Source organism: Saccopteryx bilineata, chromosome 5 (assembly GCF_036850765.1).
Source record: "Saccopteryx bilineata isolate mSacBil1 chromosome 5, mSacBil1_pri_phased_curated, whole genome shotgun sequence".
Lineage (NCBI taxonomy): Eukaryota > Metazoa > Chordata > Mammalia > Chiroptera > Emballonuridae > Saccopteryx > Saccopteryx bilineata.
In genome coordinates this window covers 225,819,783-225,847,766 of record NC_089494.1, presented here as the reverse complement: position 1 = coordinate 225,847,766, position 27,984 = coordinate 225,819,783, and the positions used below count along the sequence as shown (strand labels likewise).

General features: G+C 40.7%; 2 protein-coding genes across 3 annotated transcripts in view; one reads left to right on the top strand and one right to left on the bottom strand.

The window, feature by feature from the left end:
• Positions 1-7,346, bottom strand: part of PPAT (phosphoribosyl pyrophosphate amidotransferase) — a 38,562-nt gene extending 31,216 nt beyond the window's left edge. Inside the window, exon 1 of one of the 2 annotated variants that reach the window (XM_066233384.1) lies at positions 7,052-7,346. In XM_066233384.1, the coding sequence (XP_066089481.1) occupies positions 7,052-7,179 (128 nt within the window). In that variant the 5' untranslated portion in view covers positions 7,180-7,346. The remainder of the gene's footprint in view (positions 1-7,051) is intronic. The other variant, XM_066233383.1, reaches the window with a different exon arrangement.
• Positions 1-27,984, top strand: part of PAICS (phosphoribosylaminoimidazole carboxylase and phosphoribosylaminoimidazolesuccinocarboxamide synthase) — a 47,964-nt gene that overhangs the window by 16,488 nt on the left and 3,492 nt on the right. The window contains exons 3-12 of the mRNA XM_066233385.1: positions 1,175-1,240; positions 4,327-4,463; positions 8,063-8,129; positions 14,403-14,600; positions 19,921-20,099; positions 21,437-21,616; positions 21,720-21,833; positions 22,705-22,788; positions 23,684-23,864; positions 25,257-25,415. Of these exons, the coding sequence (XP_066089482.1) occupies positions 1,175-1,240; positions 4,327-4,463; positions 8,063-8,129; positions 14,403-14,600; positions 19,921-20,099; positions 21,437-21,616; positions 21,720-21,833; positions 22,705-22,788; positions 23,684-23,864; positions 25,257-25,415 (1,365 nt within the window). The remainder of the gene's footprint in view (positions 1-1,174; positions 1,241-4,326; positions 4,464-8,062; positions 8,130-14,402; positions 14,601-19,920; positions 20,100-21,436; positions 21,617-21,719; positions 21,834-22,704; positions 22,789-23,683; positions 23,865-25,256; positions 25,416-27,984) is intronic.

The window sequence follows — 27,984 nt, the reverse complement described above, 5'->3', positions numbered from 1 at the left end:
GAAATTGCCAGAAGACTAATGCAGTTTGGAATAGATAGAGATTGGAAACAATGTCATACCAAATACAAAAATTTCAAATATGAATACAGAGTTTTACAGAAGCAAAACAGCAATCCTCAAAGAGAAATGAGATTTTAGGAAGTTGATTGTATCCTAAGGCAACCTACTCATGTTGCCAAATGGAAACACAGTAACCTTGGAACTGACCTTTTTAAATACAAATTCTATAACCTTTCCTCTGCATTTTCACTTAACAGGAAACTCTTAAAATTAAAATCCTAGGCCCTGGATGGTTGGCTCAGTGGTAGAGTGTTAACTCTGTGTGTGGAAGTCCGAGTTCGATTCCTGGTCAGGGTACACAGGAGAAGCGACCACATGCTTCTGCCCCCTACCCCGTTCTCTCTTCTCCCTCAGCCATGGGTCGATGGGGTCAAGCGTGTTGGTCACAGGTGTTTGCAAGCATCGAGCATAAGCCCCAAATGGGCTACCGGTTGTATCCCGGTTGGGGCGCATATAGGAGTCTGTCTATTTCCCCTCCTCTCACCTAAATAATAATAATAATAATAATAATAATAATAATAAAAATCCTAATACTGTTACATGTTCAAATGATGCAAAAATTATAAAATATATACCTAATTTGAGTCCATTTCTTTCCAAACCTTGTTCCAAAATATTCCTAATACTTTTTTTTCTTCTTTTCCAAGTGAGAGGAGGGGGAGGTAGAGAGACAGACTCTCGCAAGCACCCCAACTTTGATCCACCCGGCAAACCCTGTCTGACGCCAATGCTCTGCCCACCTGAGACCATGCTTGCAACTGAGCTATTTTTAGCACCTGAGGTGGAGGCTCCATGAAGCCATCCTCAGCGCTCAGCTGATGAGCTTGAACCAACAGAGCCATAATTGTAGGAGGGGAAGAAAAAGAGAGAGGGGGGGGCAGAAGTGGAGAAGCAGATGGTCATTTCTCCTGCGTGCCCTGATCCAGGAACCAACCCAGGACATCTATGTGCCAGGCCAATACTCTACCACTGAGCAAACTGCCCAGGACCATTCCTAATTCTTAAACTCATTCTTTCCGTTCAATTGTTTAAATGTTCTTACTTTAGTGTACCTGAATGCTTGAAGACTAATGTTTTTTTAAATGATGTCATTTCATTCTTCTTTTCGTTTAAGAATTATTTGAAGGTCACGTCAAACACCCGAGACCTTTCAACATCAAGAGAAAAGCACACGAAGATGGTAAGAGCCTAAGAAACGCCCAAGTTTTCCACATTGAGAAAAATTTCTGTTGCTTTTTCCTGGTAACAGATGTTTATTCCTACCCATGGCAAATTAGACTAAATAGATTGTTATGAGCTGTGAAAACAAAAAATGCTGAAAAACTATTCCCTTCATAGTTTTATTAAAAGTACCAGTAAATGGAAGCTTTCCCACAGTTAGAAATTTCTGCACAACTACACATTTATCATGAACCTTTAAAACACACTTCATAGTAATTGTCATTGTAAAAGGAAAAAAACCCCCACAAACTAACAAATTCTGAATTTTGTTTTTGTTCCAAAGGTAGTAATGGGTATAACATTTTAGTGATTCTATAAATAAGACAAATTTAAAAGCAAATCCAATAATGTGAACAGTAATTCCAAACCAACCCATTAAATATACCAAGAATGGCAAATAAATGTAGTGTACATATAGAAGAAAAACTAAGAAAAGAAGAAAAAGCACCAGACCAAGAATCAAAACACCTGAGTTCTAGTCTCTTTCTGACCTTAGTAACTCAACACAGAGCAAATAATTGCACCTCTCTGGGTCTCTAGGCTAATCCAATTTAAGCATTTTATAGATTTGTATCTCATTGAATGTTTTGAGTACAAACAGCTGAACAGCTCAATTTTTAGAGTGAACTCACCCAAGTAACCACCACTGAAATAAAAATATAGGACACTGCACTAGCATACTAGAGGCCTCCCAGTCAGTAATTATACTCCTAGCCTGCATAAAGGTTATCACTATTCTGACTTCTGTCACCAAAGACTAATAATCAACATCGCTTGTGAGAGTCATTCGTGATATTATTTGTAGCAGGAGTTTATTCTTTTTTATTGCTGTAGAATATTTCATTATAGGAATATACTTCTCAGCATGTTCTTTATCCATTCCACTCTTGTGTATTTCCATTGTTTGCAGATTAGGGTTATTATGGATAATGCTGCTATAAAATTCTTCTCCATGTTTCCCAATAAGCATATCTATATGTTTTTGTTGAGCATTTACCCAGGTACTCTTTTAATCATTTCACATATATTAATGTACTTAAACCCTACCACAACTCTATCAAGTAGGTGCTATCACTATCCTCAATTCCCAGAGGGAAATGGAGGCATACAGAAGTCCTGTGTTCTTGAACCAGTTGACTACAAGGGCAGAAACTACACCTGTTCTGTGTGGTAATGTTCCTAGTGCCTACACCAAAGTGCCTTACATATGTATTTATACATAGGAGGATTTCAACAAATATCTTTGAATAAAATACTAGAGATTATCAGGTCTCAACACTCCCCTGCCAGACAACTCTTGTATCTCAGGCGAGCTGAAAATTTTGTTCCCCATTTTTGGGCATAAATTGCAAGTCAGATGAGTTGCCATACCTTTGCATTCCTTAATGCCCTCTGAATATGCTATTGAAAAGGGAAATTGTTAAGAGTTAACCATACAAAATCATCATTGAATTTGTGTATTAGAACTTTAAAAATATAACTCACTAGCCCAACAGATGAGAAAACAGACTCAGAAGTTAGGAGACACGACCAAGATCAAACTAATATTACTAGGAAACTTGGGGCTAGATTTCAAGTCTTATGTTAAAGAACTGTTCCCAATATTGATCGTAATTACAAAGCCATAGTACTTTGAGACTCTTTTGGGGATAAATAAATTCTGCTTCAGACTAATGCAGGTGTTGGGAACCTATGGCTCGTGAGCCAGATGTGGTTCTTTTGATGGCTGCATCTGGCTTGCAGACAAATCTTTAATAAAAAAAATAACGTATGCCTGACCAGGCGGTGGCGCAGTGGATAGAGCGTTGGACTGGGGTGCAGAGGACCAAGGTTCAAGACCCTGAGTTGCCAGCTTGAGCACGGGCTCATCTGGCTTGAGCAAAAAAGCTTGCCAGCTTGGACCCAAGTAGGTTGCTGGCTTGAGCAAGGGGTTACTCGGTCTGCTGTAGCCCCACAGTCAGGGCACATATAAGAAAGCAATCAATAAACAACTAAGGTGTCACAACGAAAAACTGATGATTGATGCTTCTCATCTCTCTCTGTTCCTGTCTGACCCTATCTATCCCTCTCTCTGACTCTATAAAATACAAATAAATAAAATAATAACGTTAAAAATATAAAACATTCTCATGTATAACAATTCATTCATTTCCTACCGCTCATGTTTATGGTTGCGGGTGGCTGGAGCCAATCACAGCTGTCCTCTGGGACAACACCAAATTTTCATTGGATAATGCGTAAGGTACATGGGTTGTTGTATGGCTCTCACGGAATTACATTTTAAAATATGTGGCGTTCATGGCTCTCTCAGCCAAAAAGGTTTCTGGCACCTGGACTAATGTAAAATGCCAAGTTCTAAATAATAGAACTGGAAGAATTAAAAACACATAATTTTAAAACAGAATTGTTAAATTACAAAAGTAATTGAATTAAATCTTTCAAAATCAAAGACTAGAAAATTAGTAAAGACAGTAATGAAAATAGTTATCCCCAACCTTAATTTAGCAACTCAAAGCAAGTTCTCTGACAACTTACTTTGTGCTCTCCAACAAACTAAATAAAAATAAACAGGAGGCCCTGTTTGGTTGGCTCAGCGGTAGATATTCAGCCCGGCGTGTGGAAGTCCCAGGTTCAATTCCCGGTCAGAGCACACAGAAGTGCCCATCTGCTTCTCCATCCTTCCCCCTCTCCTTCCTCTCTGTCTCTCTCTTCCTCTCCCTCAGCCAAGGCTCCACTGGAACAAAGTTGGCCCGGGCGCTAAGGACATCTCCATGGCCTCCACCTCAGGCACTAGAATGGCTCCAGCCAAAAGAGAGCACCGCTCCAGGTGGGCAGAGCATCGCCCATGTTTGGCATGCCGGGTGAATCCCGGTCGGGAGCATGCGGGAGTGTGTCTGGCTGCCTCCTTGCTTTTCTAACTTAGAGAAAAAAATACAATAAACAAACAAACAAACAAACAAACAGGAACAAATTCCAGAAGTTTATCTGAGGGCATCTCTCTCACAAGTGCCTTCCTAGTAATAATGCTATATACTCTGTTTGCAGAGCCAATGTCTATGTCTCTTAAGAAAACTGCTCCTGAGATCATTGCAAACTGGTTTTCTCAAAGCATAACAGAACCAAAAGATTCTACAGGCTGTTTCTCTAGACAGGAGACCCCCTCCGTGACCCAACTTCATCAGGTAAATCTCATACATTTTTAGAAGAGATATGAAAATGTTTATCAACTGTAGGGTCCAATTCCTAATCCAGGACCCTAACTAACCAAGGAAAGGCTAACTACTTGATTGGATAAATCTATTAAGTTTTAGTAATTTCTTTTATGGAATGTTCAAATATGTCCAGATCATTCAAGTCTCCATGAAATGTGACTTTGGTTCAAAGATTAAGATTTTTAATTTATGGGGGCGGGGAGGTGGTTGTCCAGAATTCTGCAAACTACTGAACCTGATGCTTTCAGGACCAAGAGAGCATTTGGTAATTCTATAAAGTCTGGCATGAACGTGCGCACACACACAGCTTACAAAGCTAAAGAAGACAATCTTAATCTTATATTTTGAAAGAGTGAGAGAGCGAGAGACAGGAAGGAAGAAAGAGGGTGAGAAGCATCAACTTAGTTGCTTTCACTTTAGTTGTGCATTGATTACTTCTTGTATGTGCCTTGACCAGGGCCAAGCCAGTGTCCCCTTGCTCAAGCCAGAGACCTTGGGCTTTTGATGCCAGCGACCATTTGAGCTCAAGCTGGTGAGCTTTGGGACTGTGAGGACAATCCCCCACTAAAGCCAGCAACCCTGCACTGACAAGCCCCCACTCAAGAGCCAGTGACCTCGGGGTTTCAAACCTGTGACCTCAGTGTTCTGGGTCTACATTTTATCTACTACACCACCACTGGTCAGGCATCAATTTAATTTTCAATATTAAACTAACATTGCCTTGACTAAAAGTAGAGCTATAGACTAAATCTGCAGATAGTCAGAACATCTATTAAAAAGAAGTACTTCTGGATGAACCTATCTGGATTTAAGTATCCAGTACATGACTGTCTGGCAATTGATAGGACTTTTGTTTTTATATGAAACATATATTATAACTTTCATGTATTGTTATCTCTGAAACTAAAATTTTTAGGTCAGATTATACCTAAGACAAAAAACAGAACTAAATACAATGCAAAAGTGATAGAAATATCACCTTCTAGATTCCATGTTTTAGGAAGATAATGTATCTCATCTCATATTCTTTCACATAAAAGCACCTGTAGGAAAGTGCATGAAAGTAGGAATCAACTGTAATCATTAAAAAAACAAAAAACAAAAACCCGCCCCCTTCTCTTCAGGCACATATTTAATGAAAACATAATGGGGATGAGCTTTCTGAGTTATTTTAGCTAAAAGTAAATATTAAGAATTCAAGGTCAGTTCTCCTATCTCCCACAGACCACCTACAATTACAGATCTCTAGAGCCTACAAACCTCTTCCCATGACAGAATTCCCGAAACAATTGCTCCTAAGAATGTTATAAACTATTGTTGCTCTGTACTACCACATAGATTTTACTTTTTTTTTTTTTTGGATTATATATCTAATTGTGTCCATAAATGTATTTTTTTTTAAAAGATTTTTATTGCAGTCAACTCACAGTTAGCCAAGATTAGTGTCATTCAAGGTAAAAAAAAAAATTAATTCACTCTAAATTCTAAGTAACTCGTAGTAAACAAAGAATGCAAGATGTGAAACTCAAACTCAAGTACATATATGGGACCCTGAAAAGAGGAAAAAGATTACTTCTAATTTAACCTTGTTGAGGGAAAGCTAATCATTTGAAATGCCTTTTTGCATGTTGCACCCATACTGCTGATTCAAGTGTTATTGCCAAGATCCTTAACTGTTTGAGAAGTTGCTGTGGTGGTATTGCCTTATAGAAACTTTGGAATACTTTTACCAGTAATGTCAATCCTAGGTTTCTACTTCTGAACCCAACAGAATTGTTTCTATCAACTTCCAGGTAGGTCAGATAGTAAGAAATAGAAAGATCACGGAAACAAAATTACCTAACTCAAAGGGCTTTACCAGTTTTTCAAAATTAATGTGTATCTCGCCACACAGACACTACTCCCGTCTCCCTCTTTTATAGAAGGCAGTTACTTTTTTGCATTTTCTTACTCTTAAGCTTTTCACTTATTATTATCTAAAACGTAAACCAATTACTCTTTTGCAGTTGCAGTATTCCCTGTACTTGTTTTATTTTCAGTTAATTTATATGAGATCTACAAGCAGTATTGTCTTTTGAACACCAAGTCCTATTCCCCCGGGTTTGAACTCTAGGATCCCTAAATTCCCATAGCTATGACTGCCTTCAAATCCACAACCGGCTCAATACCTTTGCCCTTGCAAACAAAAGCTTGTGATGGTTCGAGGCTCTGCGCGGACACCTCAAACCTCAAAGTGCTGTAGGTGCTGGGCTAGCATCCACCCCACACAAACCATTCACAAGTGCAACTCCCAGCCCTGAGAAATTACAGCAGTCGGGGTGCACACACCGGAGGGAAAGGAGAGACCCTTAAGAGAATTCAGGTTGGCTACAGTCGAGGGAAGCTCAGTAGCCCCAGCGCACGCCTTGACGATCTGGTGGATGTCACAGGCAGGAACTGTTCGGGGAAGAGATCTCGCACCGCAGGCGCAGGTGGGATCGACAACTCGGGCCACAGAAAGCAGCCTAGGCTGAGAGAAGCATGCGCCACGCCACCCCACCCCTCACCGGGTTGCTCACCGGTGCTGCAGCCCCACGAGTCCCAGAGTGATCACATGCGGCACATCTAGCTGTGTGGGCCATTCCCCTGAGCTGATGCACCCGAACACGCCACATTCTTCTCGGATCCCCAACTCCTCCAGCTCCATGTCGCCGAGAAAGCACGTGGAGGGAGCCGCCGCCGCAGGGGTTTAAGCACCAACCAGCTGCCTGCACGGTCCTTACGACTCAGAAGCTCGCGCCAGCAACAGTCGCTTCCTTTCCAGGGCTCACCCCTCGCTACTGCGGCGGCGCGAGCTCTTCACCGAAGAGCGAGTAAGCGTAATTATCTTGCCCCCGGGCAACTGTCCCGCCTCCTCCGGGTCCACCAATGAGCGAAGGCGGAGAGAGAGAGAGAGAGAGAGAGAGAGAGAGAGAGAGAGAGAGGCAGGCTCCGGGCGTGAGAGGCGGAGTCACGGAGTTGGAGGGGTGGGGCTAGCTCTATACTAGAGCCCTGCGGGAAGTTAATTTTTCTGCTCATGGAACTCTCCGTTATTTTTCAGCCCCCAAGATTAGAGTAATGAGATTATGGGGGTTAACGTCATTTCTCTCCCAGAGGATATAAACTTCGTATGCCCTCCCTAAATGCCTTCCCCCGCCCGTCACTACTTGGTACACTCCAACCTCTGAACCGCTGCCCCTACGGAGAACGGCACCCCTGCAGCGAGCTTGTGTGGAATGGGGAGGGGCCTCCAGGACCCGCCACTTTTCACCTCCTGGAACCACAGCATCGCGAGGAAGGGCGGGGTAGAGGCGGGGCGAGGGCGGTAAGAGATGGTCGGTGTTGCTGCGCCTGCGCGGCGGGAATCCTTGGGGAAAACGCTCGCAGCTAGAGTCGTAATCTGTCTTGTTGGGCCAAGACCTCGGGGTTCCACTGTGATTCCCGACCAGAACGCGAGTGGGCGTTCTGCGTGACGTCCCCGGCCGGGAGTGTCTGTGGCCGCACCTCCCTCCCCCGCCCCCTGAGCCTCTCTGATCACTCCTCTTTTCCAGAGTCCAGCGTCTCTTCCTAAAGCGGCTGCTGCCCTTAGCCCACCCGGGATAATGGCGACCGCTGAGGGTAAGTAACAGGCACTCTCAGGAGTCCTGGTAATCCCTGCCTTCCATGGCCTGCCCAACCCACCGCCCCGGCCTTGAGCTGCCGTGCTCGGCGCGGACACGTGCGCGCCCCGTGGCCGTGAGCACAGCTTTGGCAGCGCAATGCCAGATCTCTGCATCCGCCCCTCTCTGCGGATGGGCGGGGGCGGGCACGTGGCCCATGCGCGGCCGAGCCCTGCATTGCATGTAAAGCGCATCAGGCCTACCCTAACATTCTTAAAACCCCAGAACTACCTCTGGGATGGGGAAAAGGGTCACAGTAGAGGAAAAGGTTTTGAGGTGCCTGGAAATCAATGTTGCAATCAATAGGCACTGGAAAACAAACAGGAACATGTGTTGACTTTTCAAACCCAACTCTTGCTTTTCATTTAACTTGTTAATAATAACCTGCTGTTTCAGAAAGTTAATAATTGAACCTTCTGGAAATTTTGCATTTTCTGTCCAACTAGTATTTGTTTTTAGTCTTCTGATGGCATGATGGCTTTGGAGAGCTCAATCCACCAGGCAAAATGTTTCTTTGGTTCACCTTCCATTTATCATATTTATATAATCATTTTGTTCACAAGTGATTCGATCCTCAGGAAAGATGGTTTGTGCCATTTATGCTGGTATAAACATTAGAGGTTTCCCCCACACATCCAATTTTTAAATTTACAGTGAACCAAAATCTTTGTATTGGTGGGTGTACGGCCACCATCACAGCTACCTGGCCCATGCAGGTTACCATTTGATTCGGAGAGACCGTAATGAAACAACGGAGCCAGGAACTGGTGGGCCATTAGTTTTAATCCTAGCTCACCCCTGGCGGGCAAGAAATATACACAGTGGGAAAACACTTCCCTTTCCATTCAGGGCTCCCAAAGCCATTGACTTATCTGAGTTTCCCTAGAATCAAAGTTTTCTACCTCACCAGCCTTATTCACCTCTGTTCCCATCTCCTCCTCTCTGCACAAACTGGCTTCTCCTTTAGCACTCTGCCATCTTGGCTGCTTCTCCTCTCTTCCACGTGGCCTTTCTCTGCTCTCCTTTCTCTGCTCTCTCCTCTAATGCTAATCTCAGGACCCAAGAGAGCAAGCTCCCGGTCTGCCCCACTTTATAGTATAGAAATCAAAACTTTTAATCCAATATACAAACAAGGAAGTCTCTGATACAAAGTCAATTAGGGTGGGAAAGGCTTAGTCTTAAAACTAAGCCTTAAGGTATAACAACCCTGCCTGCTTACAACCTGTCCCTCACATCCAATGCAAACTATAAGCGAGCAAACCTACATATCATAGTTACAAACTTATTTGACCCATAGCGGGCCAGTTCATTCTGTTCTCTTCCACATAAAAAAATCTATTTTAGGTTAAAAATTTTAGAATATACAAAAAGGTCCAGTGATAATGAATAACAACTTTATAAAATCAAAGTATCAGATCACAATTTTTCTTAGCATACCTCTAAACTGGTAGAATTTCAGAAATCTTTACTCTCACTTCCTTCCAACTTACATATTCTTGACAAGTTAATCTGACTGAAATGCACTTTTTTATGGTTTAAAGTGGCACTTCCTTGCTCAAAAATGTTTAGTGGCAATCGAAGGGCTATTAAAGTCCAGTCTGAAGACCCTTTCATTCACATCCTGCATACTGCTAGCTTCCTGTCTCTTCAACCCTAATATTGATGTATTTTGCTCCATTTTGAATCCTAAACCTACATTCCAGTCAGGTTAATTTGCCAAGTTTATTCTTCAATATCTATTTATGCTGTATCTTCTAGAACAGTGTTGTGTAATGGAAATATAATGTGAAACCATATGTAACTTTTTCTAGTTGCCATGTTTTAAAAAGTAAAAAGAAACAGTGAAATGAATTTTAATATTTTATTTAACCCAATATATCTAAAATAGCATTGTTTCAATATAATCAATATAAAAATTGTGATATTTTGCATCTTCATATTGAAATACATTGTATATTTTATACTTAATGTACTCACATTACAATTTGGAGTAGCCACATTTCAAGTATTTCATAGCCATATGTGGTTAGTGGCTCCCTTATTGGACAGCATACTCCTAGTTACTCTTCTTACCTCTTCTCTACTGCAAGTTCTATGCTTTTCAAGACTTTTAAGTTTCGCCTGACCAGGCGGTGGCGCAGTGAATAGAGCGTCGGACTGGGATGCCCAGGACCCAGGTTCCAGACTCCAAGGTCGCCACCTTGAGCACGAGCTCATCTGGTTTGAGCAAAAGCTCACCAGCTTGGACCCAAGGTTGCTGGCTCGAGCTAGGGGTTACTTGGTCTGCTGAAGGCCCATAGTCAAGGCACATATGAGAAAGCAGTCATTTCGTGTCGCAATGTGCAACGAAAAACTAATGATTGATACTTCTCATCTTTCCGTTCCTGTCTGTCCCTGTCTATCCGTCTCTCTGACTCGTTCGTTTGTCCCTGTTAAAAAAAAAATGGCTTAAGTTTCATAAGTTAGTCGTTGTGGGTCAAATAAGTTTGCAAATATGATGTATATGTTTGCTCGCTTATAGTTTGAATTGGGTGTGGGGACAGGCTGTAAGCAGGCAGGGTCATTAGTGTTAGGCTTAGTTTTAAGACTAAGCCTTCCCCACCCTTTTGAGGAATCCCATTATACCTCAGATTAGTGACTTTGTATCAGAGACTTCCTCATTTGTATATTGGATTAAAGGTTTTGATTTCTACACTATAAAATGGGGCAGAGGAGCCCATGCTGGAGGAAGAGTAGAGAAAAGAGAGCAGAGAAAGGCCACGTGGAGGAGAGGAGAAGCAGCCAAGATGGAGTGCTGAAGGATAAGCCAGTTTGTGCAGAGAGAAGGAGATGGAGAACAGAGGTGCATAAGGCTGGTGGGGTTAGAAACCTTTGATTCTAGGAAACTCGGATAAGTCAGTGGCTTTGGGAGCCCTGAATGGAAAGGGAAGTGTTTTCCCACTGTATATATTTCTTGCCTACCGGGTGCAAGCTAGGATTAAAGGTGCAAGCTAGGATTAAAGGTAATGGCTCACCAGCTCTTGGCTCCATTGTTTCATTACCATCTGTCCAAATCAAATGGGAACCTGCATGGGCCAGGCAGCTGTGATGGTGGCCGTGGCTACTGGCCTTACATTCGTCATCAATCTTTTCTAACTTCATCCACTTATTTGTGGCAGGCATTTCGGTACCTGTAGTATGTCTTCTATGATTGTTTCTTAAGTTGTTTTTACCCATTAATTGAAATTCCTACCTATGTAATGACTGGGTAATGAATACTGATTCAACTAAATTAGGACGGAGGGGCAATAGGTACAAACTTTGTTTTGCCTTTTATCTAACCCAGGCAACATTTTGATATTTTTCCTGTCAATTGTTCTTAAGATTTTTACCTTTTAATTATCTTGAGTCTTTTTCCCACTACTTTTTCCTTAGACCAGGACATTTCTTGCCTGGATTGCTGCGACAACATCCTAACTATTCTCTCAGTCGGTAGTTATTTACCCCACTCCTCCCCACTTTTTCATTCTCCACACAGCATCCATAATGATGTTTCTAATATAAAAATCTGTTATTTTACTAAGTGCTTAAAAGCCATATGTTCTGTAGACAAAGTCTAAACTCTATTAACATGACTTACGAGGCCTCAAAGATGAGTAGTAAAGTGGAAGGGAAGGCAGCTGTGTTCCAGGCCTATGGAAGAGCATATGCCAGGGGTCCCCAAACTACGGCCCGCGGGCCCACATGCGGCCCCCTGAGACCATTTATCCGGCCCCGCCACACTTCCGGAAGGGGCACCTCTTTCATTGGTGGTCAGTGAGAGGAGTAAAGTATGGTGTTGCTCACGTACAGTACTACTTCCGGTGACGTGGGACGTATGCGTCACAGCTCCGGAAGCGCGTCCTATCACTTGTTAGGGCTAGCAGTGAGAAATATGGATCTGGACATTGACCATCTCATTAGCCAAAAGCAGGACCATAGTTCCCATTGAAATACTGGTCAGTGTGTTGATTTAAATTTACTTATTTATTTTAAATATTGTATTTGTTCCCATTTTGTTTTTTTACTTTAAAATGAGATATGTGAAGTGTGCATGGGGATTTGTTCATAGTTTTTTTTTTATAGTCCGGCCCTCCAACGGTCTGAGGGACAGTAAACTGGCCCCCTGTGTAAAAAGTTTGGGGACCCCTGGCATATGCAAAGCCTGGAAGGGTGATAAATTCAGTTAGGGAAGTTCAGTTCTTTTTTTTGTTTGTTTTCTCTCCCAAGAGAAACAAAGGGATGGGAAGTTCAGTTCTAGGAAGGGAATAGAGACCTGAATTTGGAACACTAAACAGAGGCTTTCTTGAAGGGCCTTTTGTTGTTGTGAGTCAGGGGCGCAGAGAGAGAGATCAGCAGACGAAATCATCAAGAACTAGCAAAGGACCACCGCTCGCTCAGGCAAATGGCCCCGAGTTTGCGCTGTGTCCTAATTTTATTCACAAGACTTCAAAAAGCTTGTTTACTGAGAAATTGGCATAACATCAAGCATAACTTTTACTGAAAGATACATGGAGTACACCTGCAAGATAGCTTAGTAACAACATAATATCAAAAGGCATTAATTGCTATTGCTTCTATGGATCCCACAACATTCCTCTCCTTATCTCAAGGGATAACCTTGGAAGGTACAGAAATCTTATGAGTTTGTTTTACTGAGAAAAGCCCAGCAACTGCCTTCAGTCACATAGAGCTGTTTCAGTGACCCGCCTTCAAGTCACAAAACAATTTTCTTGGCAAAACATTCTTTTCTTGTTGGCTGTGTTCCCATCCAAGGCCATGCAATGGGTTATTCTACTACAGCCTTTTCAATCTTGTCATGAGTCAAGACATTCTCATATGAAATGGGATTCTTCCTCTAAATTAGGTACACTGCAGTGGCAACTGTTAAACTACCGTAAATTAAAACTGATTTAAGGGTTGCCTCCCTAGCTGGTAACGGCTCTCTACCCCAATTCATGGCAGTTTTTTCTCTTACATTCCTTTCTATTCTGCTTAGCAGCTGCACTCTCCCCTGCCCAACAGCAGTCTATAAGCTCACCGTGCTCCAATAGGAACTTCTGATCTGTATTCTTTCACCCCGTGGTCTTCTTTCACTACAACTACCTACTCCTTTCTCCTGATTAAATTTTGATCCTTCCTCAGATTTGAGTCTCTCACTTTGTTCTAGATTTCTTCTTTGCTGTCTGGACTAGGTTAGGTGGCCTTTCTGTGAAGCTGTGATCCCATAGTCTATATTTCTCACATTGTACTTACTGTGATGTCTTATTTAATTTCAGCTTCCCTCAGACTTAGGTCACTTGATAGCAGGAATTTATTCGTCTCTTTTACTGATATATCCCAACTACATAACACGTGGACACGAAAAAAGGCTGATACTGAGAATGAGTCAGTGTTCTGGGAGAATGAGGGGTGATTTCTCCCCTTGGAAATATTAACTCCTTAAAGTTCTGTTATCTCGATTTTCATCTAAATCATTCTTTCTAACGATTAGGACCTACTTTTCTTTAGGTCTTAACAACCTGCATCAAAATTGGATTCTTTTGTCCTTACTTCCTCATAGTTTCCTGCAACTGTTAAGAAAAAGGGTGAAGGTTGGGGGGTTGGGAAGCAGGATTGAGAAATAGAGAAAGGTGCTTCCAAATGGGCTCACTGGGTGGAATGCCTTCCTCTAGAACTGTAACTTGAAATCAAGAACCTACCTGGCTGAACTTGCCTATTTCGCCCACCGTGGAAAGCAGAAGTCGGGAAAAATAAAGCATACTCCCCCTCTGCCTTCGCAAGCTGGTTTAGTTATTGTATTTTAAGTATGGATGTGAAAATACTAGTGTATTTGCATTCATTTTAATGGATCTTAATTCTACTTCAGTTTTATTCTGAGAGTCAGGTTGATTCTGGAAAGACCACAGAATTTGGTATCAGAAGACTTAGGATTTTGTCTGGGTCTACAATTTCCTAATTGTGTGGCTTCTACCTTTTTTATACTTGGTTTCTTAATCTATAATTATGTAATAATTCTTAACAAAATTGAATGAATCAAATGTGATGATGCATATGAAAATACTTTGTAGAGTATAAGCTTCTATGCAGGTGTATTAATTTTTATTAAAGTTATCACTTAACCATGTTCCTTGATTCATCATTTTAAGTATTTAGTCTTCAATATTCAGGAAATTTCTTTTTGAAATCTGATGTTTTCATTTTATTTCCACAGTATTGAACATTGGGAAAAAACTCTATGAGGGTAAAACAAAAGAAGTCTATGAATTGTTAGACAGTCCAGGAAGAGTCCTCCTACAGTCCAAGGATCAGATTACAGCAGGAAATGCAGCCAGAAAGAATCACCTGGAAGGAAAAGCTGCAATCTCAAATAAAATTACTAGTTGTATTTTTCAGTTGTTGAAGGAAGCAGGTAAGTGGCTCTCCCATTAGCTTCCCCCTTCATGTTCTATTTCAAGAACACATATTGGTCCTTTTCAGGGGGGAATGACTCCTTGTTTTAACAACATGTTGATTACCAGTTTTGTTTGTTTGTTTGTTTTAGTTACTACAGGAAGCAGTAAGTGCCCACCGCCCACAACCTCTTCCCTTCCACACACACAACACACACCGATCTCTTTCATGGGGAGATGACATTTGAATTAACAACATTTTGTTTGGAGATGTCTCACAGGAAAGTTTCTTTAAATCAAACCAGGAACTGTTTTTTTGTTTTGTTCTGTTTTTACCAGGAACTCTTAAATTTTACTATAACACTTCACTTGGTTTGAAATTAGTAAGTAGCATCATTTAGTTCAAAGAATCTTAACAATTTTCAAGTTGTTTTTTTTTTACAGAGACCGAGAGAGAGTCAGAGAGAGGGACAGATAGGGACAGACAGACAGGAACGGAGAGAGATGAGAAGCATCAATCATCAGTTTTTGGTTGCGACACCTTAGTTGTTCATTGATTGCTTTCTCATATGTGCCTTGACCACGGGCCTTCAGCAGACCGAGTGACCCCTTACTCTAGCCAGCGACCTTGGGTCCAAGCTGGTGAGCTTTGCTCTAACCAGATGAGCCCACGCTCAAGCTGGCGACTTCGGGTCTCAATCCCGGGTCCTCTGCATCCCAGTTCGATGCTCTATCCACTGCGCCACTGCCTGGTCAGGCTCCAACAGTTTTTGTCTGACATGTGTGTCTTCCCTGGAGCTTCTTTCGTAGTATATCTTCCTGAGAGACTTACCTATGAGGGAGTTTAAGGAATGGACCTATGAAGGAAGCAGATTCTGGTGTTAGACAACTCTAAATGATAAATTGAAATTTAATACCTATAATTCCATAGTTATTCTTTGTTCTTGCTCTTCCATTTGAAAACTCTGAAAAGTGAAAACTAACCATACCTCATCCAGCCATTCCCCAGGTGAAAGATTTGGGCTGGAGCAAAGATCTTCAAGGGTTACCTCGTACTCCAAAACTAAAGGAAGAAGCCTATTTGAGGAGTCTATTAGATAAAACCAAGCTTTATGTATATTTAACTTGCTAATAGTTGAATAATGCTATGTCTAGTTGAGCACTAGTGGTCTATTTAAAATTGCTTTCTTTACAGGGTTATATTCCAAATTAAGGTATTTCTAGAAATTAGATGGGAGGAGCACCAGAATTAAACTCAGTCGATCAGGATTCTAGTTTGCTCATTGTTGTTCATGAACAAACTATAAAATACTGAATAGATAACAGGTATAGGTAATAATATTACATGCTGTACTTGACTTTTAAAATTTGTGTACTTGATCTCGGTAATTAAAAAATGGAATTTAACCTTTAAGTTTCAGCTCTCCCACCAAAATTACATTTTGGTTTGAAAGCAGTGACATGAATAGCAATCCTGCAGTTGCCAGACCACAGGTGGGGAGTGGGGCAGCCTTTCTACAGGAGTGTCCCTGGGGATAGGGGGGCTGATTAGTTGTCCTGCCTGGCCATTGTGATTCAGAATGTGAAGTAGCATTTACATTTGTTCAGGAATCTTGATGGTTTTGAATTTTATAGATAACTGAGACAAATGAGGGGAGTTCTTTTTCTCATTGTATGTAGTCATGAAATTAACTTTAATGGTTAGCATGTGTATTAGAAGGAATCATACCATTTAAACTGAATCACTTTTTTAGAAGCAAATTTTTTTCTAGGCAAGATTGCTACCAAAAATTGATTCTGTGTTTTGGTTCCTTTAGATGTGTGCATATGTAGTGGGAGGTGGGTGGGGTAAAAGGAGCTATTGTTTATATTTAAACCATAGATTTGGATACTAGTCTGTCAAGATTGGTAGACAAGTGAGCAATTATGACTAATGATTAACAGGCCTGAAAAAAGAAGAGCTCTTGAAGCCCAGCATGGAGTAATCACGTGTTAAGGCAGTGGTTCTCAACCTTTCTAATGCCGTGACCCCGCAATACAGTTCCTCATGTTGCGGTGACCCCAAACCAAAAAATAATTTTGGTGGCTACTTCACAACTGTAATATATGCATTATGTATTTTCCGATGGCTTTAGGCAACCCCTGTGTTTTGGTCGTTCGACCCCCGCTGGGGTCACGACCCACAGGTTGAGAACCGCTGTGTTAAGGGTTGATGTCAGTTGCCTTCCAATGAGCACAGTCATTCTTTAAAGGTTTAAAATGAACTTTTACTTACATTCTTTCTCAGAGTTCCTGTTCATGCATACCACAATTTATTTACCCTTTTCAACTAAATTTTACTGGTCAAATCCAAAGGGAGTGCAGAGAAAGCAGTACAGGTTTTGGAACTGGACCGTGCAGTTCAAGTCCAGGCTATTACTCACCGGCACCGGGACCTAGGCTTGTCATATTACTTTATTTCTTTGAGACTGCTTCTTTCACCGTAAAATGTAAATAATAATACCTACTTCAAAATTTTTGTTTGGTTAAATGAGATGATGCGTAAAACACTTAGCACAGTACAGAGTTTCCATAAATGTAGGTTCCTTTCATGTATGATACATACATAAGATCAGAGATCTCCTTTTTGATAGAAAAATTGATTTTATTTTAGAAGATCAGATTGGGAATGGGTACTAACATTGTAGCCTCGAGGTGAACGTTATTATGTTAAGCCCATGCAGGTTTTCAGGAGGTTTTAGTTTACATTAATGTTCTAGTATATTCTGTACTGTGATAATATAACACTTCAATGACAGGCATTATTGCATAGTGGTTAAGTAGACAGCCCACAGAGTTCAGTGTGGATTGGAAACCCTGCTGTATCTACTACTAGCTGACATAACTTATGCTCATCTGTGCCCTTATCTGTTTTGTTGGATGATCATACTATCTACTTTTTCTGGTGTTAGGATTAAAAAGAAACTGACAATACCTGACATGACTTAGGTCTTGATACTTTTTAAAATTAATTTGTGGTAAAATATACATGCATAAAATTTATTTTAAACATGTTTAAGTGTACAGTTCTTGGCAGACAGTACATTTACAATCTTGTACAACCATCATCAATATCTATTTCCATGTTTCACTGTCCCAGACAGAAACCCTGACCCATTAAATAATAATACTCCATTCTCCCTTCTCTTCAGCTCCTGGTATCTTCTGTTGTACATTTTGTCTATGAATTTATTTTAGTACTTAATATAAGTGGAATGAATTATATATTCTTTCATTTAACATGATGTTTTCAAGTTTAATGCATGCTGTAGCATATGTTAGAATTTCATTCACTTTTGCCTGACCTGTGGTGGCGCAGTGGATAAAGCGTCGACCTGGAAATGCTGAGGTCGCTGGTTCGAAACCCTGGGCTTGCCTGGTCAAGGCACATATGGGAGTTGATGCTTCCAGCTCCTCCCCCCTTCTCTCTCTCTGTCTCTCTCTCTCCTCTCTCTCTCTCCTCTCTAAAAATGAATAAATTAAAAAAAAAAGAATTTCATTCATTTTTATGACTAAGCAGTAATCCATGGTATTTATATACTACCTTTTGTCTACCCATTCATCTGTTGATGGATACTTGTTTTTGTTTTGTTATTTACATTTTACTTGTTTTTGTTTTTTATGAATTATGCATTGTGAACTTTGGTGTATAAGTACCTAGCTGAGTCCCTGCTTTCAATTACTTTCAATACTGCCTCCTAGAAGTGTTACCACATCACAGGATAAAGTCATACTGTAGCATTAATGGAAATTAAAACATCTGTATGACATTAACATAATGTTCATCTTCAGGCAGTTGTTAGAAACTAGAATACCTAGAAGTGGAATGCTAGATCATATGGTTCATGATAAACATTGTAACTGTTTTTTAGAGAGGTTATTTTCCAAGGCCACCGCATAAAATAGCTCCTGTTCTAAACATCAGAAGTCAGCTCTTTATCTTAGTTTTATAAGTTATAAAACTAACAGTTTGAATAAGAGAGAAGGGAGAGAAAGGACAAATGTTTTATTTGCTTTTGACCAAATTGGCCATTATGTTCCTAGTGTTGGGTGGCTTTTAAAGAGTTATTGCTTCATTTATATATATTTAAAAATTTGGGGGAGGGTATTTTTTTGAAGTGAGAAGCAGGAAGGCAGAGAGACTCCCACATGTGCCCAACCAAGATCCACCCATCGTGCCCACTAGGGGGCGATGCTCTGTTGCAACCAGAGCTATTTATTCTAGCACCTGAGGCAGAAGGCATGGAGCCATCCTCAGCACCCGGGCCAACTTTGCTCCAATGGAGCTTTGGCTGCAGGAAGGGAAGAGAGAGATAGAGAGGAAGGAGAGGGGGAAGAGTGGAAAAGCAGATGGGCGCTTCTACTGTGTGCCCTGGACAGGAATTGAACCCAGGACATCTAGACGTTGGGCCAACACTCTACCATAGAGCCAGCCTGACAGGGCTATATATATTTTTTGACAGAGACAGTGAGAGGGACAGATAGAGACAGATAGATAGGAAGGGAGACAGATGAGAAGCATCAATTCTTGGTCATGGCACCTTAGTTGTTCATTGATTGCTTTCTTATATGTGCCTTGACTGGGCGGGGGTGGGGGCGAAGGGGAAGGCACAGCAGAGCGAATGACCCCTTGCTCAAGCCAGCGACCATGGGGTCATGTTTATGATCCTACACTCAAGCTGGCAACCCCGCGCTCAAGACAGTGACCTCAGGGTTTTAAACCTGGGTCCTCTGCATCCCAATCTGACACTCTATCCACTGTCAGGCTGCTACCAATATTAAGAGAAAAAAGGCTACCCCAAATTTAAAGCTATATCTGATTGTGATCAATAGATCAATATTTTGTAAGGCTTATATAATAATGGACCATATAATATGAGAATGCTGCTACCAAATCTGAGTTAGAGATAATTTAGTGCCGCTTAGATAAGTTGTGTGTCTTGTGCAAAGTTGGGGTACTTGACAGAAGAGGTGCTCAGTAAGTACGTATTTTTTGGTTGAATAAATTAATGAATGGTAAAGATACTCAGATCTTCTGATCTAGTGCATCTTTAGCCATGTGACATTAAAGTGAAATAGTCCTGAGTATGTTGATAAGTGGTAGAAAGCCATATTAATTTCTTTTTTTATTTCCACATTTTAAAAATTACATTTATTTTTGATAGTGCCATTTAAGGGTAATACATTTAATTAGATAGGCTTTTTGTTTTGATTTGTGTAAAGGTTTGAGTTTTATTATACCTTAGATATTTTTTAAATATAATTTTAAAAGTGTTTCTTTTTTTTACTATTAATATATAGGTATCAAAACTGCTTTCACCAGAAAATGTGGGGAGACAGCTTTCATTGCACCTAAGTGTGAAATGATTCCAATTGAATGGGTTTGTAGAAGAATAGCAACTGGTTCTTTTCTCAAAAGAAATCCTGGTGTCAAGGAAGGGTACAAGTTTTACCCTCCTAAAGTGGAGCTGTTTTTTAAGGTATTCATTTGATGCATCTTTGTCTTACTATAACATAGGTACAAACTTAAAATTATCAGGTCAAGAATTTAAACATTAAAACTTCATATTATACTTGTCACTCCAGAAATGTCAATAATGTATACTTTCATTAGCAATTATAATTCAGCTTTTTCAAAGAAAACACGTGTGAAAATCTATCTTACTTTCTACCATGGTGACTAACAAATGATCAAAAGTTACTAGGAAGAAAAGTAGAAGTTCAAAAATTTTTTAATTTAGTGTTGAAGAGTTTGAAATAAAGGGCTCATATATATATTATATATATATAATATATATATTATATATATATATATATATATATATATTTTTAGCAAGAGCCAGACAGGAAGGGAGAGAGATGAGAAACATCAATTCATAATTGCGGCACCTTAGTTGTGCATCGATTGCTTTCTCATAGTGCCTTGACTGTGGGGCTCCAGCTGAACCAGTGCCCCTTGCTCAAACCAGCTACCTTGGGCTTCAAGCCAGTGACCTTGAGCTTCAAGCTAGCAACTTTTAGGCTCAATCCAATGACTATGGGGTCACTTCTATAATTCCATGCTCAAGCTGGTGAGCCTGTGCTCAAGCCAGCAGCCTCAGAGTTTCAAACTTGGGTCCTCAGCATCCCAGGTGGACGCTCTACCCATTGCACCTGGTCCAGCTCTTTTTATATTCTAATACATAAAAATCATTATCAATGTCTCTTATAAGCAAAAACATACAATAAAGGATGTAGGAATTCTTCATTATGAGTTTGTATTGGTTTTCCGAAGTCATACTTAAATTCATTTATAGAGAAAGAGTAAATATCTTTCCAAATTTTATGAGCTAGAATAAGTTACTAATCCAAATATTTTGGATTTTAAAGTAGCTATTGAAAGTAGACAAATTAAAAATAATTATTGTGAGCCTGACCAGGTGGTGGTGCAGTAGATAAAGTTTCGGACTAGGACGCAGAGGACCCAAGTTCAAAACCCTGAGGTTGCCAGCTTGAGCGTGGTGTTGCTGGCTTGAGCATGAGATCATAGACAAGACCCTATGGTTGCTGGCTTGAACCCAAAGGTGGCTGGCTTTAAGCCCAAGATCACTGGTTTGAGCAAGGGATCACTCACTCTGCTGTAGCCCCCCGGTCAAGGCACATATGAGAAGGCAATCGGTGAACAACAAAGGAGACTAAGCCACAACAAAGAATTGATGCTTCTTATCTCTCTCTCTCTTCCTGTCTGTCTGTCCCTATCTCTCTCTCTATCGCAAAAATAAAAATAAAATAATTACTGTGAATTAAAGGGTATTTATATTTTATTCTCAATTTTTAGGATGATGCCAATAATGACCCACAGTGGTCTGAGGAACAGCTCATTGCTGCGAAGTTTTGCTTTGCTGGGCTTGTTATAGGCCAAACTGAAGTAGATATCATGAGCCATGCTACACAGGCTGTTTTTGAAATACTGGAGAAATCCTGGTTGCCCCAGGACTGTACACTGGTTGATATGAAGGTACAAAAGAAATGGACATTTGAAAGTTAAATATTACAACTGAAAAATGTGTTTAGTAGTATAGTTTTTGAAAAACTTTTCTTTGGTGATCTGCTGTTTCTAGATTGAATTTGGTGTTGATGTCACCACGAAAGAAATCGTTCTTGCTGATGTTATTGATAATGATTCCTGGAGACTCTGGCCATCAGGAGATCGAAGCCAACAGAAAGACAAACAGGTAGGTGATACTTCAGTTTTTTTGTTTGTTTTTAATTTTTCTGTTGACTTGAGAGAGAGAAGGGGCAAAGGGGAGAGAAAAAGAAGCATCAGCTTGTTTCACTTAGTTATTCCATTTAGTTTTGTACTCATTGATTGCATCTTATATGTGCCCTGACTGGGGTCGAACCTGTGACCTCTGGTGCACCCAGCTTTTATCCACTGAGCTGTCCAGCCAGGGCCTATTTCGGGTTTTTTGTTTGTTGTTTGCTTTTTTATCCTTTGTGAGATCCCGCTGGGGTAGAGGACAAAGAGATAGTGGGAGGAAAGAAAAGGCAATTCTTATTTCTTATGATAGGAACCTGAGTATTGCTGTTTATCTTTAGGGATAAATATCATATTTCCTATATTCTGGACAAAAAAGAAATAATACTTTACATTTACAATGCAAATTTCTCTTTTATTTTAATAGACTCACATAGCAAGTATTATCCTTGTTTGACTAATTGAAAACTAAGGTTCTGAAAGGGTATCTTCACAATTACAATGATACGTGGCAGATCTGGAATTGTACCACAGTCTTCTGGATTTTACCAGATTCTATTTGTTTATTCCTATGAAAAACAAAATGAGGGCAAGACTCTATAGTCAATGTGTACGAGAATTGTCATGGCAATTCATCTTTAAGTGAAAATATAAGTGTACTCACTATCTAAATTTTCCTTAGTCCAATTCAGGGAATTAGTTCACAGACTCAAATACATTTTCAGATACATTTTTTGCTATGCAAACTCTTCATAATCTGCACCCCAAATCCTGAAATTAAATAATTTCAGACAGTAAAAATATTACTAATATTGCTTGCATTCTAAACTTTCTGTCTTATTTTCTAGTCATATCGTGACCTCAATGAAGTAACTCCTGAAGGGCTCCAGATGGTAAAGAAAAATTTTGAGTGGGTTGCTGAAAGAGTAGAGGTAAGCCTTCTGAAGTAAATCTATGCTATATTATGTTTTTCTCTTAAGAACTTTCTTCAAAAAGGAAAACAAAAGGTGAGAGACTGCAGTGCTTTTCTTCTTCCTAGAGATTTTAAAGAAAGAAAGGAGCGCGTTTAAGAAATAGACCAGCTGAACTGTCCTCATGGCGTACTGGATTTCCTCCTGTTAAGCTTGCCAGTACACTCCTCTCAAATCCTACTGATGAAACCTGGAATCCTTGTTTCCTGCCAGCCTGTAGGAGAGGGCTCACGTTTCCTACCTACCTCTCCACTGCTTCTCCGGGTTCCATGGGTGGCATGCGTTCCATTAACAAAGTTCAGAATTGGAGCTCCATGTGACAATAAAATGACACTAAGATCTATGGTGTTATGGTTACTATAATTCCACGGATATTGGATAGGGCTTGTGGTTTTCTAAAGGTCATAACTACCTTTTAGATCATCATCTCCATGGGAATATGCATTTCAATTCCATGCACCTAATTTACAAGGATTTATAACATGACCTGTATTTTGGATGATTATGCGTTAATACCTCTGTTACACAGAATGTACTAAAAATTATAGAGTAAAATGTATTTATAGCTTTCTGAATATTAATTGGAAGTTAAATACCCCTTGCTTGTTGTAATAATAATTTATCTGATTAAAAAATCACTCTAGGTCTTAATTATGAAGAGCTCTTTATATCTAGAGCTTATTTTGAAAACTAAAATTCTCTTATTTAGTTCTGTTTACCTTAAATTTGGTCTATTAAGAAGGAAAGTACTCTGTTCAGGTATAATTTTACTATAAACTGTAGCTCTGTAAACTGACTCAGTCCTATATTTATCCACTTTGTCCTTCTTTTGCATATCCATGTTTTTCTTTTCCAGTTGCTTCTGAAACCAGAAAGTCAGTGCAGGGTTGTAGTATTGATGGGCTCAACTTCTGACCTCAGTCACTGTGAAAAAGTCAAGAAGGCTTGTGGAAATTTTGGCATTCCATGTGAACTTCGGGTAACCTCTGCCCATAAAGGACCAGATGAAACTCTGAGGATTAAATCTGAGTATGAAGGTAAAGCTTGAATAACTAGAGCATTTCAGTATGTTCTCCTGATTTAGCCAAAGAATGTTATGTTTAGACTAATAATGCTGAAATAGAGCTTTACCACATTTCCAAGGGAAAAAAAAAATGTGTGGTAGTCTGTGCTTTCATGATATTCACCTCCAAAGAGTGTAAGATACTCTAGGAGCTTATAAAAGAATGGATCAGAGAACGATTTAAAAATTCAAGCCTAAAAGGAAGATAAAGACTAGAATTATTCTTGACCTAATAAGAAGCCCCTCAAGCACTACTTCTTACGTGCTCCAACAGAAAGTAGGGCCACATCAGTTACGGGAAAGTTGAAGCTGCAGATCCTCTTAAGTATCTTTAGTGACCAGCTTTTCCTGCAAGGCAGTCAAACATGAAATTAAGTAGTAATTTCAGAATTTAGTATGTAAAAAAAAAATGTCTTAATGACATAGCAATGATCTAAAATAATGGAACCCTGGAGACACAACCAAATGCTTTTCAACTGGAATAAAAAGTTAATTAAGTATTTCTTCTAAAGGTAGTTGCAACAGGAGCAAAGTTATTAAGTTTGTTTTTTGTTTGATTGATTGTTTGTTTTTATGGGGGAGGTAAAGGTCTGAGAACCCTTTGATAAAGTAATAAAAGCCAGAACTCTTTCTCCAGAAAAATGCAAAGAAACGATTTATAAGTTTATCAAAGAATGAAATGTTTGCAATATATTACAAGATATATTGAAGGCTTTTAAGTATTTGGGTACCATATTGAATTTGCCTTTAAGTCTTGTTTAAAGAAGTGCCCCTAAACCTCTAGTTGCTCTTACCCTGTTGAAGGACAGTGGTTCTGGTGGTGTCATTCACTGTTTTGTTTTTAAATTTTTAAAATGTATTTATTCATTTTAGAGAGGAGAGTGTGAGAGAGAGAGAGAGAGAGAGAGAGAGAGAGAGAGAAAGGTGGGAGGAGCAGGAAGCATCAACTCCCATATGTGCCTTGACCAGACAAGTGCAGGGTTTCAAACCAGCGACCTCAGCGTTCTAGGTCGATGCTTTATCCACTGCACCACCACAGGTCAGGACTCCTTCACTGTTTCGGTGAGCCTAAGTGGCAGTGGTAGATGGGGCCTTTGAGCCATTCCCTCACTGACATCCTGGTACTCCCTCCTCTCCTTTATACTATAAATTTCAGAGATGGCCAAATCTATTCTTGCTACTTCATTAGGTGTCAAACAATAAGTGGTAGAATGAACCTTATATTTTGAATATGTATGTAATCATGACTTAGGCTTTTTCTGGAGACTGATAAAGGAATTGAGTTAAGACACATAGGCCCTTTTTTAACCTATCTTCAAATATCTTTTGGATACTTAGCATAAGTATAAACTTGTGGTTTCTCTAGGGGATGGCATTCCTACAGTGTTTGTGGCAGTGGCAGGCAGAAGCAATGGCTTAGGACCAGTGATGTCTGGTAACACTGCTTATCCAGTTATCAGCTGTCCTCCCCTCACTGCAGACTGGGGAGCTCAGGATGTGTGGTCTTCTCTTCGACTACCCAGTGGTAAGATATATTGGATTTTTAAAAAATTCTTTATTAAAAAGTTTTAAACATGCACAGTAGTAGAGAGAATAATGTAATAAAATCTCATGTACCATTACCCAACTCCAGCAATTAACATTTTATTGCATCTGTAGCCCTCTTCTGGATTATTTCAAATCAGATCTTAAGACATTATAGCGTTTTCTATTTAAATATGCCTCTCTAAGTGGTTAAGGATTCTAGTTTGTTTTTGCTTTTGTTTTGCTTGAGAGAGGCAGGGAAAGAGAGGCAGGAACATCTAGCTGTCTGCATGTACCCTGACTAGGGATCGAACCTGGAGCTCTGCTTCGGGACAAAGCTCCAACCAACCGTGCTGTCCCGCCAGGGCAGAACTCTAGTTTTTAAATCAGAACCATGATACCATATGTGGCAACTAAGAAAAATTAGTGCTAATTTCTAAAAAATTGATTTTAGAGAGAGAGGAAAAGGAGAGAGAGGAGAGAATGAGAAGCATCAACTCATAGTTGCTTCATCTAAGTTGTTCATTGATTGCTTCTTATATGTGCCTTGATCCAAGGGGGTTCAAGCCAAGCCAGTGACCCCTTGCCCAAGCCAGTGACCTTGGGCTTCAAGCCAGTCACCTTTGGGCTCAAGCCAGTGACCGTGGGATCATGTCAATGATCTCATGCTCAAACTGGCAACTTTGGGCTTGATCAGTCAATGGCACAGTGGATAGAGCATCGGACGGGGACACGGAGGACTCAGGTTTGAAACCCCGAGGTCGCCAGCTTGAGCGCGGGCTCATCTGGTTTGAGCAGGGCTCACCAGCTTGAGCCCAAGGTTGCTGGCTTGAGCAAGGGGTCACTTGCTCTGCTGTATTCCCCGGTCAAGGCACATATGAGAAAGCAATCAATGAACAACTAAGGTGCTGCAACAAAGAATTGATGCTTCTCATTTCTCTCCCTTCCTGTCAGTCTGTCCCTATCTGCCCTTCTCTCTGTCTCTCACAAAAAAACAACAACAGGCCCTGGCCAGTTGGCTTAGTGGTAGAGCGTAGGCCTGGTGTGCGGGAGTCCCGAGTTCGATTCCCGGCCAGGGCACACAGGAGAAGCTCCCATCTGCTTCTCCACCCCTCCCCCTCTCCTTCCTCTCTGTCTCTCTCTTCCCCTCCCGCAGCCAAGGCTCCATTGGAGCAAAGTTGGCCCGGGCGCTGAGGATGGCTCTATGGCCTCTGCCTCAGGCGCTAGAATGGCTCTGATTGCGGTAGAGCGATGCCCCCTGGTGGGCATGCCGGGTGGATCCCGGTCGGGCGCGTGCGGGAGTCTGTCCGACTGCCTCCCCGTTTCCAAATTCAGAAAAAAAACAAAAATAAACTGGCAGCTTTGGGGTTTCAAACTGGGGACCTCAGCATTCTGGGTTGACGCTTTATCCATTGTGCCACCAGAGGTCAGGTGGTAATTTCTTAAAATTATCTAATTTCCAGTAAATGTTCAAGCTTTTTCAGTCTTCTCATTTGTTCATGAATTTTCCTTTGGGACATTTGTAGGATCTTATTTATCCATTCCTAGATTTCAGAGAGATGTGTCTCGGTGGGTCTGTTTTCATTCTGGGCTTGTAGTCTGGAACTCGGGCTCTTTAGTCCTAGGAAGTTCTACTGAATTAATTTTCTGCTTTCTTTCATTTTTAGATTTGTTACTCAAATTTGGACTTCTTTGATACCTATTCTGTTGTCTTTCTGTTGTTGCTATATTTCCTGGAATATTTACTCACATTTACATTCCAACTTTTTTTTTAAGCAAGAGAGAGTGTGAGAGAGAGAGAGAGGAAGGGAGAGAGACGAGAAGCATCAACTCCTAGTTGCGGCACTTTAGCTGTCTTTTTTTTTTTTTTTTAATTTTAGAGACAGGGACAGACAGGAAGGGAGAGAGATGAGAAGCATCAGTTCTTCATTGCAGCATCTTAGTTCATTGATTGCTTTCTCGTATGTGCCTTGATGGGGGGAGGGGGAGCTACAGCAGACTGAGTGACCTCTTGCTCAAGCCAGCAACCTTAGGCTCAACTGGTGAGCTTTGCTCAAACCAGATGAGCCCTTGCTCAAGCTGGCGACCTCAGAGTCTCAAACCTGGGTCCTCCGTATCCCAGTCCGATGCTCCATCCACTGCACCACCACCTGGTCAGACTAGTTGTCCATTGATTGTTTCTTATACGTGCCTGGCGGGGTGGGGTGGGATGGGGGTGGGCACTCCAGCTGAGCCAGTGACACCATCCTCAAGCTGCCAACCTCAGGGTTTCAAACCTGGGACCTCAGTGTCCCAGGATGATAGTACAGTGTGGCGCCATCGGTCAGGCAATTTGAACCTTTCTGTTGAGTTTTTCTCTTTGGATATGATATTTTTTTATTTCCAAATTGTTTTTTGGGTTTTTTTTTTTATAGAGACAGAGAGAGAGAGTTGGATAGACAACAGGGATAGACAGACAGGAATGGAGAGATGAGAAGCATCAATTATTAGTTTTTCGTTGCACATTGCACCACCTTAGTTGCTCATTGATTGCTTTCTCATATGTGCCTTGACCACGGGCCTTCAGCAGA